This window comes from Apteryx mantelli, chromosome 1 (genome assembly GCF_036417845.1).
Source record: "Apteryx mantelli isolate bAptMan1 chromosome 1, bAptMan1.hap1, whole genome shotgun sequence".
Lineage (NCBI taxonomy): Eukaryota > Metazoa > Chordata > Aves > Apterygiformes > Apterygidae > Apteryx > Apteryx mantelli.
Genome location: NC_089978.1, coordinates 19607035 through 19625385, shown reverse-complemented (window position 1 = coordinate 19625385; position 18351 = coordinate 19607035). Strand labels below are relative to the sequence as shown.

General features: G+C 41.7%; 1 protein-coding gene across 1 annotated transcript in view; it reads left to right on the top strand.

Moving 5' to 3' along the window:
* The window catches only part of EXPH5 (exophilin 5), a 37457-nt gene extending 23252 nt beyond the window's left edge, over window positions 1-14205 (top strand). The window contains exons 4-6 of the mRNA XM_067289644.1: window positions 739-787; window positions 4399-4525; window positions 6411-14205. Of these exons, the coding sequence (XP_067145745.1) occupies window positions 739-787; window positions 4399-4525; window positions 6411-11740 (5506 nt within the window). The 3' untranslated portion in view covers window positions 11741-14205. The remainder of the gene's footprint in view (window positions 1-738; window positions 788-4398; window positions 4526-6410) is intronic.
* The last annotated feature ends 4146 nt before the right edge of the window (window positions 14206-18351 follow it).

The window sequence follows — 18351 nt, the reverse complement described above, 5'->3', positions numbered from 1 at the left end:
CTTTTTTTCTTTAGTTTATTATTTATATGTCTGAAAGTCACCATGTAAAATGGAATACATCTTATATTCTGTGTTTCTCAACTCATTCTAAAAACTACATTACTCAGAAGCACTCTCTAGCCAATTCTCTGCCAAACCCTTGCAGTCCTATACAGCTTAGGAAAAAATACAAGCCTTCTATTAGGTGCTAAAGATTGCTAAATTAAGGCTGTTCTGGATGGATAGGAGCAATTCCAAAGTTCGTATCAAAATAAATCTGCCAGCTGTCGCTCCTCCTCTGTAGGGGCAGAGCACAACTCTGAATGTAAGTAGGGTAATGAGGGAGAGGAAAAGCAATAGGATTTCAAATGCAGACCATTTACAGATTTATAAGTCGTTAGCTTCAGTTATTCATAGTACTTTGTAAGTTATTGTTGTTGGAAAAGGAAGTAATAATATCTTATTGTAATGCTGGATTTAAACAATCACTTTATGGGTATTACAGACATTTAGATATCAGTAGGCTGAGTTCATTCTTGGCTGTGCAGCTAGAATATTTGCAAGCTGGCAAGGCCAGACAAACTGAATGGTAAATTCCTCCAGCATTTGTTAGCGTTTTTTTTTGCAGGAGGGGTGTGGATTCTTCATAGAATAGTCTTTTCAGATGCCTCTCAGTAGTTATTAAAGAGAAACTGCTAGATATTTACTACCTGGTAAAATCACACCGTATATTGATGATTTAAATCCTTCTGTCTACAGATATGACAGTTCTGCTAGCACATCTTCAAAAGTGGAAGAAATGGCAACAGTAAGTAGCTTAGCAACTTTATTGTCACATATGTTTAAATCACAGAATTTTTGAAAACTGGACCCCTTTTTTAGGCTGTTGATATAATGTCTGTTTAAATAGTATTCTTGTAGCTCTTATTTTAAATGCTAAGTAAAAAATCTGTGTTGTGAACGTCTTGGATTCAGTAGGAAGAACTTGCCCTATTAACTATACACATCTAAGTGTAGCTCTCATCAGATTTCAGTTCTCTTAATGATGAAATTATTGAATGGATAATTTCATAGGCCAAAATCATCACATATTTTGGCAATTGTAACCAAAGTACAAATAGATCAAAACTCGCTTTGAATAAATAATGTATTTACTTTTTTTTCTTCATTTGTAAAAGGGCGAAAAAGAGTAGTAGACTTGGGCAGGTAGTAATACAGAGCCTCCTCCATGCTCAGAATTCCCCTGCTAGTGTCACAGTATGGTTGTGACTGTTTCACAGAATGGTTGAGGCTGGAAGGGACCTCTGTAGATCATCTAGTCCAACCTCCCTGCTCAAGCAGGGTCCCCTACAGCAGGTTGCCCAGGACCGTGTCAAGCTGGGTTTTGAATATGTCCAAGGAAGGAGACTCCACAACCTCTCTAGGCAACCTGTTCCAGTGCTCTGTCAACCTCACAGTGAAGAAGTTTTTCCTCATGTTCAGATGGAGCTTCCTGTGTTTCAGTTTGTGCCTGTTGCTTCTCGTCCTATCGCTGGGCACCACTGAGAAGAGTCTGGCCCCATCCTCTCGACACCCTCCCTTCAGATACTTGTACACGTTAATAAGATCTCCTCTCAGCCTTCTCTTCTCCAGGCTAAACAGGCCCAGCTCTCTCAGCCTTTCCTCATAAGAGAGATGCTCCAGTCCCCTAATCATCTTTGTAGCCCTTCGCTGGACTTGCTCCAGTAGTGCCACATCCCTCTTGTACTGGGGAGCCCAGCACTGGACGCAGTACTCCAGATGTGGCCTCACCAGGGCTGAGGAGAGGGGGAGGATCACCTGCCTCGACCTGCTGGCAACACTCTTCCTGATGCACCCCAGGATACCATTGGCCTTCTTGGCCACAAGGGCACATTGCTGCCTCATGCTTAACTTGGTGTCCACCAGCACTCCCAGGTCCTTCTCTGCAGAGCTGCTTTCCAGCAGGTCACCAGCAGATCAAGCTGTACTGGTGCATAGGGTTATGCTTCCCTAGGTGCAGGACCCTGCACTTGTCTTTGTTGAACTTCATGAGGTTCCTCTCCACCCACCTCTCCAGCCCGTCCAGGTCTCTCTGAATGGCAGCACAGCCCTCTCGTGTATCAGCCACTCCTCCCAGTTTGGTATCGTCAGCAAACTTGCTGAGGGTGCACTCTGTCCCCTCATCCAGGTCATTGATGAAGAAGTTGAACAAGACTGGACCCAGTCCTGACCCCTGGGGGACACCGCTAGCTGCAGGCCTCCAGCTAGACTCTGTGCCGCTGATCACAACCCTCTGAGCTCTGCCATTCAGCCAGTTCTCAATCCACCGCACTGTCCACTCATCTAGCCCACGCTTCCTGAGCTTCCCTATGAGGATGTTATGGGAGACAGTGTCGAAGCCTTGCTGAAGTCAAGGTAGACAACATCCACTGCTCTCCCCTCATCTACCCAGCCAGTCATTACATCATACAAGGCTATCAGGTTGGTTAGGCATGATTTCCCCTTGGTGAAGCCATGCTGACTACTCCTGATCACCTTCTTTTCCTCCACATGCTTGGAGATGGCCTCCAGGATGAGCTGCTCCATCACCTTTCCGGGGATGCAGGTGAGGCTGACTGGCCTGTAGTTCCCTGGGTCCTCCTTCTTGCCCTTTTTGAAGACTGGGGTGACATTGGCTTTCTTCCAGTCTTCAGACACCTCTCCTGTTCTCCATGACCTTTCAAAGATGATGGAGAGTGGCCTAGCAATGACATCCGCCAGCTCCCTCAGCACTCGTGGGTGCATTCCATCAGGGCCCATGGATTTGTGGGTGTCAAGTTTGCTTAAATGATCTCTAACCCAACGCTCCTCGACCAAGGGAAAGTCTTCCTTTCTCCAGACTTTCTCTCTTGCCTCCAGGATCTGGGGTTCCTGAGGGCTGGCCTGAGCAGTAAAGACTGAAGCAAAGAAGGCATTCAGTAACTCTGCCTTCTCTGCATCCTTCATCACCAGGGCCCCTGCCTCACTGAGCAGCAGGCCCACATTCTCCCTAGTCTTCCTTTTGTTGCGGATGTATTTAAAGAATCCCTTCTTGCTGTCCTTGACATCCCTTGCCAGATTAAACTCCAAATGGGCCTTGGGCAGTAGGAAATTATTTTTTGGCTGAATGTTCTGTATTATAAGTACAAACTCAATTCAAGCATAAAACAACACATTTATTTCTGATGTAATTCAAGTGTAGTCTGTTGAAATAAACAAATTTCCTCCAAGGATGATATATGTTACTATTTTAACTACTTTATTGCCCTGTATAACTAACATGTCTTTCATCCTCTTCCATTGTATGGTATAAGCATAGAGGGGACTAAAAAGATGTACAGTATATAATCAAAGGTATAGAGAAGGTAAATTGGCCACCTTCCTTCTGTCATACTTCAAAAACAAAGGGATAATCTATATTAATGTATGACTGAGACAAAGATCTTATCAGGATTCAGAGTCGGTTAGACTGTTATATAAGTACTAAGAAAAACAAGAGCTAAAGTAGTCAGGGTTTTTTCTTTTAAAAAAAGGGAGGAAAGGTTCTCAGCTATCATAAATCAGCAGAGTTCAGCAGCTGTCTGCATTTCTGCCATGTGAGAATGTGACCTGAGGGAAATATGGATGGGTTATGAACCTCTACATCTTAGCACATAAACTAAACTCAGACAGATGGGGAATAGGAAGAAGACATTTTCCCCCCTGATAAGGCAATTTATTTCAGTCCCCCAAGGTGCTGTCTTACTTCCCATCACAAAACTGTCTTTTCAGTGTTTTGCTCCACAAAGGGCTTGGAGGAAATAGCCCGAATGGTCATTTGTGATACCAGTCAGAAATTAGTGACCTTTTAAAATCAGTGGATACATGCAAACATAATTTTAATTTTTTAATTTTTTCTTTGCTTTACAAAAAAAAATTGTGTAATCAAACCAATACTAATGACTCTTAGCTGTAATAATTAAACAGTCTAATTTATTAGCTCTGAAAAGATAAAATGTTACAATATGAAAATCAGCTGTGCTATCCGATTATTAATCTCTGCTGGGAGGTCAGTGTGAATTTTAAAATGTGCATGTGAAGGAAGAAGTGATTAGGAAAAATTAAGAGATATTATGCGATAAGGATGCATATGGAGAAAAAAGGGTAACTACACCCCTTATTATAAGCTCATGATAAATAATATATCTAAAACATACTACGATATGAGTGCAAGATGAGCATATCTCCTTATACATCAGTAAGAGCCTCTAAAATGCATGCAATTTTACAAATCTGTAGTTGTAGATTTTAACAATACATTACTTAATTTTAAAAAGAATTTTGGACCCACAAAGAGTTTACTGACCTCTGTGATTTTTATTATGTAGAACTAAAATCATGTTATCTTGAACTTTTTAACAGGCTGAAACGTATAATTCCCCAATGTCAAATGAACCAAGTTGTCATCCCTTTGATGCAAACCAAGATGAATTGATGGAAAAAAGTACACAAGAGTGGAATGAACAGCTGGAGAAAGAGTTTTTCCGTGGTAAGTCTGTGTACTTACTTTGTTCTGTTGCTGTCGTTACCAGCAGTGGCTGTGACGACTGGTGGCAGAGAGAATTTTCTGCAAAAGCGCAGGCTATAAAGATATGGCTCATTACTTTCTAGCGTCATGGCTACTTTTTTTCTCACTTTGTCTGTCTGTTCAGACCTTGAGTTTAAAATGTATCACTGGTCACTGTTAGAGTCCATTTCATCTCATCTTGCTCCAGTTCAGAAGAATCACATCTTAAAAGTGTATATTTCTCTTCACTTATTATAACAGGAGCCCATATTACTTCTTTAGACGTAGACATATAAAGTCATGTGAGAAGAATTTCATCCCAGTTTCCTGCATGTGTCATTTTTATATTGATGCATTACTGAGCCCAGTTTTATGAACTGTAAAGCTTCAAGCCACAGAAACAAGAGGCTTTATGGTCTTTAGTTATCTTTCTGGGAACTCCCATAGAGTCTAGTAGTAAGTTGCTGGTTCATTTTTTCTTACTACTTGGAAGCGAGACAAGATCAGATCGAGGTTATGGGAGTTCAGAGATGTTCTTCCATAACCTTTCACAGATCTAGGTGAAAACCTGACCATGAACATTGCTTTCTACCACCCAAAATTACAACAAGAGATCACAATTGGGATTGAAAGCATGATGAGGAAGCAGTGGGAGAGTCAGCCATGACTGAGGAGAGCACTGCATGGAACGCACCTGCCCTTCACTACTTTTGGGTGTCAGTCATAGCTGTGCACGCTTTCCTGCTGACTTCATCGCTTGGCCGATGTCAAAATGGAAGGCTCAAAAACAGCTGCTTTTTTTTCTTATATTAAACTGGCCCTCTCAGGAGTCATCTCTCTTCTGAAGAGAGACTCAGAAAAACAGAAAAATCTGGTTTCTTTGTACCACTTTTTATTCCAATTATATATACCTAACAATGCTTTCTTAATGATCTTATACAATTTGCACAGATCTGTACTGACTAATCAGTGAATCTTTTTTATTTAAATGAGTTAGGAAATGCTGTAACAAAATAGCCAAATCCATTTGTGGTTTAATCTTGTGTGTGCTTTTTTCAAAATATAAGAAAAATGCTATTAGCAAATGCATTTTTTGCTAATAAAAACACTTTAAATACATTACTGTTACTTAATCTCATGACTGAATATCTTGGTTAGCTGATCTGCATAATGTTTAATTACAGTTAATCAAACTGGTCTATAAATACAGCTTTTTTGCTGGCATGAATCACAGGTTCCTAATATTTCATTATCTTTTTTTTTTTTTTAATCAAGAAAATGCCATTTTTAGTAATTTAGAGTAAGTAAGAAGTTACAACTCAGTGAATAACTTTTCTGAATGAAGCAAGCAGTGGACATGCCAGAATACTGAATATACTAATTTGATGGTATGCAGAATTCTGTGCTGGCTTACAGTTACATCTTAACTGTGCTCTGTCTGTGCTCTGGGAACATGCAGAAAAGTCCATGTTTACTTAAAAGCATACTGAATTCTTTTCAGTGAATTTTTTGCTTACAAACAGGAATTTTGGAAGGTTTTTCCCCTACATTTAGCTGGTGAGTATAAATTCAGACTTCAGATTGTTATGTTCTTCTTTTAAATAGCAGGAGGTTAGCATTTACATAAAGAACAGTTTTAAGATCAGTCATGGAGCAGTACATTTTTTCCCGTGTAGTCATGATGGGTGACCATTGAAGGGCCCTGTGGATGAAGAATGTGTGGTTTGGGAAGGGTTGTGAAAGTTGAGAAGCTGACTCTTTTCACAGCCAGTCGTAATTATTAATGTAGTACCTGAAACTTTTGACATAAATAGTCAGAAGGTTATTAAAGAAAACCAAACCAAGTATGTCTTTTTTTCCTGTGCAGTTCTAGGAGATCTGGATGACCAGCTGGCCCAGGAACAAGCCCAAGATCCTTTGGACAAGACAATTTCTATTAACACTGCAACAAATGTGCAATACAAAACCGCATTTCCTTCTTCAGAGAGGCAGACTACTGTTAGGGGGCAACACAGAAATGACTGGAGCGACATGCCTAGCACATTTTTCCCAGATGGGCTGAGAACAATAAGAGCCAAAGATGAACACAAGATTTTCATCAGACCAAGGAAATTACACAATGCTTATATAAACTGGCACCAGACAGCCTTTAAAGAAGATTACAAATGCGGTGATCCAGTTGATGGAAATCGTCATCCGCTAAGCAGCAGGCTGTCTTCTGTTTCTTTTGGACAGTCTTCAGAAGGTAGTTTGTATCCTCCTTCCATAACACAGAACAGTGGATTTAGACACAAGCATTATATGAATAGGGATACAGCTGGCAGAAGTTATTCTGTATGTTCCCTTCGGAGATGTCCATCCTCAGTATCTTCAGGCCAGCTATCAGCATCTAGTTTACAATGTCCATTGGCAAGGGAGAGCAACAATGGTTTTATACCAAGGTTTGGTCGACAAAATCCAAAGAGAATTCCTCTGTCTTCTATTGTATGGAACAATACACCAGACTCTCCAGCCCAAACATCAGCTCAAGAAAAAGTGTTTAGAACCCAGTCACTGATGGAGTTTCATGCAACAGACCATGGTAAATATCCCAGCCCTTTGCAAGAAAGTAGGAAATATGCTTGTCACCATTCAAAACACCACTACAGAAGATCTTTTTCAAGTAGTAATTGTTTCAGTAGAGTGAGTTGTCCTGACAAAGCTGCTTCTCCATTGTCCTTTGATAACTGGGAAAATTATCCATTATACAATTCAGAAAATAATCTCTCTAGGTCCTGCTATAGAGATACTTCTTCTCATGGCAAGTTATATACAAATCAAAAAAATTCTCCCTATGGGAAAAAAGATGGCTATCCTTCTTGGGCTGATATACCTCAGTACCACAGTGATAAAGTGTTTATTTCCCCTGATGCCAGCTTTGAAGTGGTTATGACTAACTTAAATGACCAGCAGTGGACCCATACAAAGAATGCCAAGTATGCTTCACAGCGCCTGCAGAATGATTTTCACTTGTATTCTCCAGAAAATACGAGCATCAAAAAGATAATGAGAAATGTAAGTAATAGAACTTTTTCAGAATTCACTGAAAGCTGTCAGCCTTGGCTAAGTTGTAACTGTCCAGTTTCTTCATCTGGCACCAGAAGTGATGAGCCAGTCTGTCCTGATTCAAAGGACCAAACAAAACCTATAGGACTGAACAGCAATTCAGTCATTGTTAGTCAAAGAAGTACTAAGATGGACTTTGAGCAACTAAACAATGTTGAAAATAAACTGCCAGATGAAGTAACTACTAAAGATATGACATTACTGTCAGTTTCTCAACAGGCAGATACGAACTACACCAACACCCAGAGTTTTCCTTCCTATAACTCTGCTTCTGCCATCCTGCCAAACAGTGCATCTCTCTTTAACTCACTGAGATCAAAGAGACGACCCCAAGTCACTGCCAGAAGAGAGACTGCAAAAATATATACATCAAACAGTAATAGAAGAAACGTACGAATGAAGGAAAATGATTGCCCACCCAACAGTGTGGTCAGTCAGCCTCCCTGTATTTTGCCAGCTGATGAAAGCAGAAAGGAATCTTTTCTTCCAAGTCAGAAACCATGGGAACATAATCTACATTATGCAACAAAAAGAAAAAGCATCAAAGTGGATAATCAGAGTACAGAAACAGTTAACCAAGCTACTCCACAGGGGCAGTCTTCACTGGTGGATGTTGATTTTGCTCCATCCACTGAAAAATTAGTGAACCATCAAGGCATATTGTCCAGTCCTCCTGAATATTCTAGTTCCTCACAAAGCTCTCCACAAACACTTTCTCATAAAGACAATTTAAAATGTTTAGAAACACTAACTAACTCTTCAGTAAATTGCACAGTTACTGAATTTCAAGCAGAAGGTGGAAAAACAGCTCAAGTGAGCAGAACGGATGTTACCGAAAAGACTTCACAGAAAAGATCACAAAATCCAAGCACTTTAGTTACTAAGGACTGCAACAGACGATTCACTACTAGTTCTTCACAAAATGGAAGTTCTGGAAATTTTTATACACATAGCTTTGGAGACCCCAAGACCTCTGAACATAGTTTAAATTATTTTTGCCTTGAAAAAGAAAAGGGAAAAATAAGGAATAATTCACCTTGTATTGAAAGGCTTAACAAGCAAGATAGCTTGCTGAGATATACCAGTAGCTGCAGTATTACTGGCTCCCCTAGCACAAACAACCCCAAATCTCCTGATCCACATGTTATCTATTATACCTTACCTAGAAAATCAGCTAGCATTGCTGGTAGTATCATGTCAGATACACCCATCTCTTTCCCTAGAGAAAGTAGAACAAGCAGATATGATCGTTTAAGGACTGAAACTCCAAATAGAACTGATGCCTTTTGTTCTAATCAAAGATGTATGTCTTGTTTAGACTCAAAACATTCCTTGTTAACATCAGCACCATTAAATGCTGCTACAAGTATCCAAGAAAAAGATTACCCCATTCCTTTCATCAAAAGTCCTAATGACTCAGCTGGACTGACAGATAGTTGTAATGATCTGACCGGAAGAGGATACTCTGGGTTTTCAGATTGTAAGGAAAGGGGAAATTGTTTGCACAAATATAAAACTACAAGTACATTTACAGTTTGTGTTGATGAAGATCATGTCAAATACCATGAACTAGTTTCAATCTATTACACATTACCACGGAGGCATTCTAGAACATTTTGTAACCTCTTTAGGGATAATCCAGAGGATGCAGAATTGCCTCTTCCCAAAGAAAACTCTCAGTCACCAAGACTACGTAACAAGAAAAATGAAGGTCACGTGAGTTTAGCAAATGTATTTTTCCCTAATACTTTGGAAAAAGAGGTGCCTTCTTATTCTTCTGACCAAGTACCTTCAGCTCTGATCACACCTCAGAACTTAGAAACTGCTGTTGATAGTAAAGATGAGAATTCCGACTTACCTCCTAGCTCTGAGAAGGTATGTGCTTCAAAGGCAGTAAGTACAGTACATACTAGGAAAGATACTTCACCAGTTCTTTCATTGGCAGAAAGTACTCTTCCTGACATGATGACAACGAACATTTCTTTTGGTGGTCCACAATCCATTGCAACAGTGGGTAACGCAGGTAAGGTCGTTTCTGGTGCTTCAAGCAATCCAAATACACAAATGTGTCTAAAAGAAAAGGAAATTTTGCAAACAGCCACACCACTAATCTCCGCTTTATCAACCCCTCCCAAACCAGGCAGACCTTTAGAGGATCTTTGTTATTCAACTTCAGATAAGAATAGTGTACAAAAGGGAAACTCTGAAAACTGCTGTCAGCCTACTAAAGTAAACACAAATAAAAATCAGAACAGTTTACTGCCCCACACAAGAGAGAGAAGTTCTCTTGGTAGGAGCAGTAATTCTAACGTGCCAGTTCCTCCTGCTGAAGATAGATACAGGTATAATATGGAAGTCAAACAGAGAGAAAATCTCCTACACCAAATCACCCCTCTGTATAGTAATAAATGTAGTGGACTGCAATTAAGAACTAACAATTCAAGAACTAGCACAAATGATTTAATCTCTTGTAACAAAATGCTTTCAGAATCTCAGAACAAAGCATTTGAGGTAGGCACAGCTTCCAGTGCTGACCCATTACTTCAGCTACACAAAATGGGTAGCACAGATACAGATGAGTTAAAGAATTCAAAAATTATAAAAGAACAAAACTTGCAGAATACTGATATGAGTAAAGATTGCACTGGTGTGCAGGAATCGGAGAGGCACAGTGAAGATAGCCTGAATATTAACTGTAAAGATAAAATCCTTGGGGTTACACAAGATCAAAAGTTACCACAGAATGCAGAAAATGAGAGTAAGCTTCTCTCTGGCTGCGCAAGAGACAAAGTAAAAGATATAGAAAAAAGGAAAAATAGACCTTCAATTAAAAATAAACTGGCAGCTGTTTACAAAACAAGTCGAAAATTTTCAAGTAAAAATTTACCCCCAAAGCCACACATCAGTAATATTTTTTCACAGAATGATGGAAGTGCCACTTCTCTAGAGGTTAACATGCCCCTTGACTCATTGCTTTCAGGGGATTCCAGTCAGTCATTTCTGCAGTCTGCAAATGAAAACCAGACTCATAGTCTGGACACTGAAGGGAATACCCCAATACAAAGAGCAGCTGAGAGGAATAAGAGTGAAAATGAAAATGATCTTTCTTTGCTTGCTAATAACACAAATTGGAGGTCTTTTACAAGTTCATACACCCAGAAAGAAGCCATCAGTCCCCAAAAAAACACAACAAAAGTGGAGAACAGGCCAAGTCTTACAACCCTGTTTCCAGATAAAACAGCCACAAGAAATAAGAATTCCCAAACACTTTGTCTTGGGTTAGAAAACAGAAGCCAACCTCTCTCTCCCCGTGCTACTACACCAGACCCACTGGGTGATGAGAAAAGAAGAGCTAGCAGTAGTGCATGCAGTCCTCCTTTGCCACTTCTAACTGACAGAAACTCAAACCTGTTTATAAATAATTACTTGCAGGCAGACATATGTCCAAAGCAAAGTTTGACTTCTCAGATGGCATTTGGTCAGCATCAAAATACGTATCAGTCTAATAGCTTAAAAAATGCTAACTTGCATAGCGATCAGTTGCGCAAGAGTCACACAAAAAATCAACGTGAGCGTCACCTTTCTGAGAGTGCTTATACTCAAGAGTCTCATGACAGCTTTGCCTTTGGAAGCAATATTCTACCTAAAGATAGTAGACACGGGAAGAGATTTAAATCTTACTCAGAGCTGTTGTCTTGTGATGAAAATGAAAACTGGGCATCTGACGACATAAGAAGTTACAGCACTAGGAATTTGATGTATCCTTCTGTAGAATTTGGTATATTCGGCAAGGAACAACAATTGGCTTTCCTGGAAAATATCAAGAGGTCACTCACGGAAGGGCGATTATGGAGGCCTTGCCTTCTTAATAACCCTGGCTCTCTCAGAGATGGAGAAAGCCCTTCTTTAAGCAGATCTGAGCTTTTGAGCTCAAGTTCTACTGGGAGCAAAATATCATCAGCTGCTTCATCCCCCAGAGAGCTGACTAAAATCTATCAGGGAGAGCCAGCAACTTACTCAGACTCAGACAGCGATACTACCACAGATGATGAATATTACCTAGATGAGATAGATAAAGAATCAGAACTATGACAACTTGTGGCACTAAGATGGCAAGATAGCTCAGTAGTTTCTGGGCAGGCAAAAATGTGTAAAATATTTTGAGTCCGTTCTTGGGCTCCTATAAATTGGTACAATTTGGTTAGTTTTAAAGAAGTTAGTATCTTATGTTACATGAGCATTTGACTTTTTATATTAAATATGTGGCTTCAGCATTGTTCTTCCTAGAAGCAGAAAAAACCTTCCCAAAATTATAAAAGATAAATGACTGTAGAGCTTTGGGCAACATAATGTTAGAGGTGGCTTTCCACTGACATGAGGAAGTCCTGGGTTAGGCTCCTGCCAACCAAGTACAACAGTGCTGAAATGGATAAATTCTAGCTCTAGCTTTATTTCCTTAGAAGATTTAACAGAAAACCAATATATTACACTGCTGATATATATTGTTTCTCCAATTTTCCTCATTTAGCAGAGCATAATAATGGCAATCCATCCCACCCAACACACACCCACGCAAAATGAAAATATTTCGATGTTTGTAGAATATTCAGTAGGAATGCTCCTTTTCTGTACTCATGGGAAACAGGTTGCAGCGATGTCACCGGTAGAGTTCGTTTTGCGATACGATTTCTGGAGTCCATGCAGTGTGTTCTGCACTAGGACTCATGGGGAGATTTGTAATTGAAATAGTTCTGATTACAGCTGAGGTGAATTGCCAGGTGGCTGCCTTTGTTTTAGGTTAATTTGGATTAATAATCTGGCACTTTAAACGGTGCAAAATGTAAGAGGATTTACCTTACTCATATCCTGTATGAGCCTCATAGGTTGAATCCTAAGTTGTCCTAACAGTGGGAAGGCAAATGTGACCCCGCTATAACTTGTTGCTTCCTGAAGTTCTTTGACTGACTCTATACCTAGATGGTCCCCATTACAGCTCAGTGCAACCACTGCTTCTTCAGGGTTACGTCACCAAAAGCAGTCTGAGAAAGCACTTTGCTGGTTCAAGACTGTGCTGTACAAAACTGGTCATTTGTTTTCATATGAAATAAATAAAACTGGTAGAAAATACTCCTTGCCCCTTGCTAAATTACCTTCTCTTTTTGGTAGTTTTCAAAAGTTCTCTCTCTTACCACAGAACTTTTTATTCTTTGAGCTTAAAGGCTGCAAACGTTTTCCTGCAGCTATTTCTCGGCCACACTGGTAAATGTAGTGTTACTACTCAGTAGCCAAAACTCATCCCTGGCCATTAAATTTCTAACTAAGCTTTGATCTCTTGTCATGCAAAGTCACAAGTGGCTCATTGAGCCAGAAGGTAGTATTTTCAAACAATTATACAGCATTTATTTCTATTTTAATAATTTTACATACAGTCTAAAATGTTGATTCATATTTTTGATATGCTTTTTAATTAAAATTTCTGTAAAACATAATTATATTTTTGTAACTGGAAGGACAGTATATTGATATTTTAAAATAATATATTTTAAGCAAAATAAGCAATGCTTGTATCACTGCATATTCCACAAGAATCTGAAAGAGATGAGAAATACTGTAGTAAGTAACTGGTATCCTTATTTTTTTATATTGTAAACTTCGTTAAAGAAGTGGATCTATAATTCAAATATATACTGAAATACAAGTATTATTACTTTATACTATGATAATTTGTCTTTTGTTGTACATAAAAGGACTAATATAAACTGTGTATTTATAGTCAGAACTGTTCTTTACGACATACCTGGTTTTGGAAGGATATAAGTGTATGCTGACATATGTAATATTGGAAGGAAATAACTACCATGTAATTGTAATCTTGTAAGATGGGCTGTTCTAAGGAGAAATTATGTTTTTCTGTAAATGGTTCTACTCCATATATAAAGGATTCTGTAGAGTAAGACAATAAAACCAACTTAACATTAGTGAGGAATTGCTGCTGTACGTTTCTGCAAAATACGTTAGTCCAAAAATTGGGAATACCAGCCTGCATAAGTTAAAACAATAATAAAATTAATGTTTACAAGGGAGGTAAACAGTCATACAGTTTTTCTTGACTAGAAATGGATTGTTTAGAATAATTATATAGAATATTTTTATTTGTAAATATTTTCTACCTGTTCAGTAGAATTTGGATTAAGTTCTCACTTTATTGGCATAAAAAGGTTTTCATTTGCTATATTATGTATGTACAGTAAATCAGGAGGTTTGATTTAATGTAAACAAAAACAGCTTTTGGTTATAAATCAGTTATGCAAGACCACAGTCTGTTGAGGATCTGTAAACTAATATTTACATAGAATGATGCTTTTCTGTAAAACAGTCAATTATGTGAAAACATAGGGAGAAAAATCATTTGAAGAAAGAGATCTGCTCCATTCAGTTTAGCAGAGCCAGAATTTGATATCTTTACTCTTCCAGGCTTTTTTCTTTGGATACAGTATAGTCTATAAATGGTCATAATTTATAGAACTTTCATATTTAAAACTACTTGTTTGAAATAAACTGTGCATTCAAATGAACAAATGTATTGGTATTGTGTTTATTTTTCACTTATTGTGAATGCCATAGACAATTTATCCAAAGAAAAAAAAATCCAGCATCTTCATTTTGCTTCCAGGATACTGCTGACAAACGGTGCTAAGAGTTCAGATTCCCAAGGTTTAAAATGGGGCATGCAGCCTTGAGCCATCCTGCAGCTCTAAGCAAATACATGAAAATGAAGCACATGATGCAGGCAACTGAATCCGTGTAGCTCTGACATGTCTCATGCACAGAGAAAGGACATGCACAGCTGAGTGACAGGGGTCCTTCACCTGCCAAGATGCTGGCTGGCAGTGCGCTTAGGCAGCTAATGATCAAGTCAGCTACCAGTTGCATTTATTTCTGCTACCTTTTATTTTTCTGCTAATTGATGAATCTCTAGTATACAAATAATTTTCCATCAACAGCAGTATCTTCACAGTAGTAAAGATGTGTTAACCCCATAGGGAGCCGTATGCCTGTAACTTGCCTTAAAGAGATTATATTCTGTGCAGGGGCCAAGGGTAGTATTTAATAAGTAGTTTTGACAACACAGATCCATGTGGAAATCACTTCAGCCAGAATTAGATGTCAGTGGAGGCTGTATGCCACATGCAGTGTGACTGTGTGTGGGACTCACCATCGTCTTTGAACCTTAATTACTACAGCCAGCATGTGTGGTACCTGAGCTGAGCAACACAGTCCTTCAGCCTGGTCACCTAAGAAAACATGGTTTATGCGCTAAGGTTGTGTTTCTGCCAGTCTCTGTTCATCCATCAATTCACTCGTATCCCCAGATGACCTTCAAACTTACTAACAAATCTCAATGACATTTGAAAGCAGGGGCAGAATTCTCATGGTTTCATGCAAACAGGATCACAGGAGAATCCAGGTTGGGAGGGACCTCAGGGGGTCTCTGGTCCATCCTCCTGCTCACAGCAGAGTCAGCTCTGAGGTCAGACCCAGATGCTCAGGGCTTCATCCAGTCGGGGCTTGAGAACCTCTGAAGATGGAGACTGCACAACCCCTTGGGCAACCTGTGCCACTGCCTGACTGTTCTCACGGGGAAAAGTTTCTCCTTGTATCCTGTCTGAACTTCCCTTGTTCCAGTTTATGCCTGTTGTCCCCTGTCCTCCTGCCATGCACCACTGTGAAAGTACTGGCAGGCTGCTGTCAGGTGCCCCCAAAGCCGTCTCTGCTCCAGGCTGGACAAGCCCAGCTCCCCCAGCCTCTCCCCGCAGGGCACGTGCTTCAGCCTCGACCACCTTGGTGCCCCTCTGCTGGACTCACTCATTCATGGATGTCTTTCTTTCATTGGGGGGGGCCAAAACTGGACGCAGGATCTGGATGTGGTCTAACGAGTGCTGAGTAGGGAGGGACAGGCCCTTCCCCCATCTTCGGCTCTGCCCCTGTTCACACAGCCCAGGGTGCTGCTGGCTTTGCTGCCGGGGCATGCTGTTGCCTCCCGTCCAGCTCGTTGCTCACCGGGACGCCCTGGGCGTTTTCCACAGAGCTGCTCCCCAGGCAGCCGGACCCCAGGTGTGTTGTTGCAGGAGTGTTTCCTCCCAGGGACAGGGCCCTGCGGGCATCCCCAGCCCTCCTGTCCCTGCCCACCTTCCCGAGGCCTCCCCCACCCTGCCCAGCCCCAGGACCACATTTCAGCCCAGCCTGGGGCCATCAGTTCCTGTCCCGCCATGGGCCTGATCCCAACCCTGAGCCATAGGCAACCACCTGGCCCCATGGCCTTGCCCAGCCATCGAAGGCTGTGTCTGACCCTGGTCACCCTCACGGGGCCTGATCCCAGCCAGGGGATCGACTGCCTGGTCCTGCCTTGTCACCACCAACTTAGCCGATGATATAGGCCAGGCTGCCCATGGCCAGCCCTGCTCTCCTCGCTGGGGTATGGCGAGGCTGGGCCAGCACAGCGAGGGCCCTGCCCCGCAGCAGCTCCCCATCCTCTGGGGAGCCACCAGCCCCGCTGCTCCTGGCACCAGGTGCCAGGCTTCACATGTCTCCCTGTTGCATTTCATGGCGCATTCCTCCAGCCTGCCCTGGTCCCCCTGGGGGCAGCCCAGCCTTCCACAGTATCCACTGGTTCTCCCAGTTTGGCGTCATTTGTAAGCCGTTTGCCCAAGCATGCTATCGCCTTCTCCCAGCCGCTGATAAAGATGTTAGGCAGGGCAGGTCCTAGGGCAGACCCCTGCGGTACTGCCCTGGCCTCCAGGCAGAGATGGCCCATTAACGCTGTCCTCAGAGCCCAACCAGCCAGCCAGTTTTTCACCCAGCTGGTTGTCCACCCATCCACACCTAACCTGGATTTTGTGGGAGACAAAATTGTTGGGAAACTGTGGGAGACAGCAAAGCCTTTGCTAAATTCAAGGTAAATGACACCCACTGTTCTCCCCTCATCCACAGACCCAGTCATTTTACTGCAGAGGCAACCAGGTTGGCCAGGCGTGCTCAACCCATGGTGAGTCCAGGCTGACTGCTCCCAGCCACCTCCTTCTCCTGCTCGTCCCCAGGAGCGTGCTCCAAACTGGTGCACGGGGCAGGAGAATGGCCCTTGCTGATCCCTTCGCTGAAAGTAGCAGCCAGGGATGAACTAGCTGGCCAATAAGCAAACGTGTAGCTACAAATTAATGCTATACATGTTTTCTCTTATGCATTGGGAGTATCGTATATGGTATGTTGGTGGAGATCTGTGATTATATGAGGTGAGGGAGTTTAAGAGACTAAAGACAAAAGCAAGGAGGAAACAGGACTTGATAGTTCTGCTTTCAAGGAACCTGTTTTTCATGGTCTGTCTGCTCAGAGACTTGAAGTTCATGTTATTCATAAACATGCAGCATTCATTCATGCTCTCTTTTTTTATATATATGGGAAAAATCTAGGCTTGCATGGAAGCTTAGATTTAATTCCCTTACAGTCTTGCAAACCCCCACCTCTACTGACACCCTGAAATATTTCATAGTAGACCAGCAGCAAAGATGCTCCTGATAAAAATGACGTAACAACCTTAGGAGACAAATCTCTTGAATGCAGGTATGTGTCTGAGCCACATTTGGACTGCACGCTGGGAAAAGACTTATGAGCCCTCTGCCTCTTCACACCTCTCTTGGCAGGGAAGGAGAGCACAGGAGCAGGGACCGATCTGCCAGTACGTCCCAACGGGTTCCCCAGTCTGTCCTTCAGTTTAAATGCAGCCAGTATGGGAGATATTAGAAATGGTAAGGAGGAGTTAGTTTAATATTTTTATTTCTTTTATAGCAATCTCTGCCTCTACATAAAGTGATACAGGCCATAACAATTAATAAGCTTTTGAGAAATAAGATTTTTTTTTAATTCAACAATACCAGCTGTTCAGCTGAAGACTAAATTATGTCATAAAATATAGGTAACATGTCATATGGGGGAGTCATAGAGATTATTGTCTCTTCAGTTTGGCCTGCAGGGTACCCACAGACAAAGAGAAGGAAAAACCTCTTAAGACATTAAAGAACAGCTTGTGTGTAGACAAATGGGTCTGAAGGTCAGTCTTCACTCTGACACCAGTTTTATTCCCTGACTCTGTGAAAATGCAAAGATACAGAAATAGATAACACTACTCACTACTGCTATAAATGTAAACTGATATAACTTCTGCATTTCAGACACTTGAACTGCATTTGGTGTCAAGAGATTGCTGCATCTTCCTCCCTCATTGTAACAAATCCATTTGGACAGGCTGAAAACCAAGAAACTGATTTTTTGCAGCACAGTCAAAATGTTGCTGTGCTGGTCGACCCCAGGAGTCTCGCGTACGCCTATCTGCAGCCCTGGGTTTGGTACGGTAAATCTGAGATGTGCAAGGCGGCAAGGGAAAAGCGTGAGCCATCCGCTTACGCTTGGCAAACTGCGTGAACTGATCACTACAGGCGCCAGGGCGATTTCGCACTTTTGGCAGGTCTCCGATAGGACTTATGCGGGCGGGTTTTGCACGGGAAAGCTCTGCCTCCCCGGTCGCTTTCGGTTTCACCACATCCATAAAACGGTTAATGCAAGAGCGGCGGCGCCCGCCACGGCCCTCGCAGCGCCCGGGCTCGTCCCGCGCCGCGCCGCGCAGCGCAGCGGGCGGAGGCAGCGCCGCA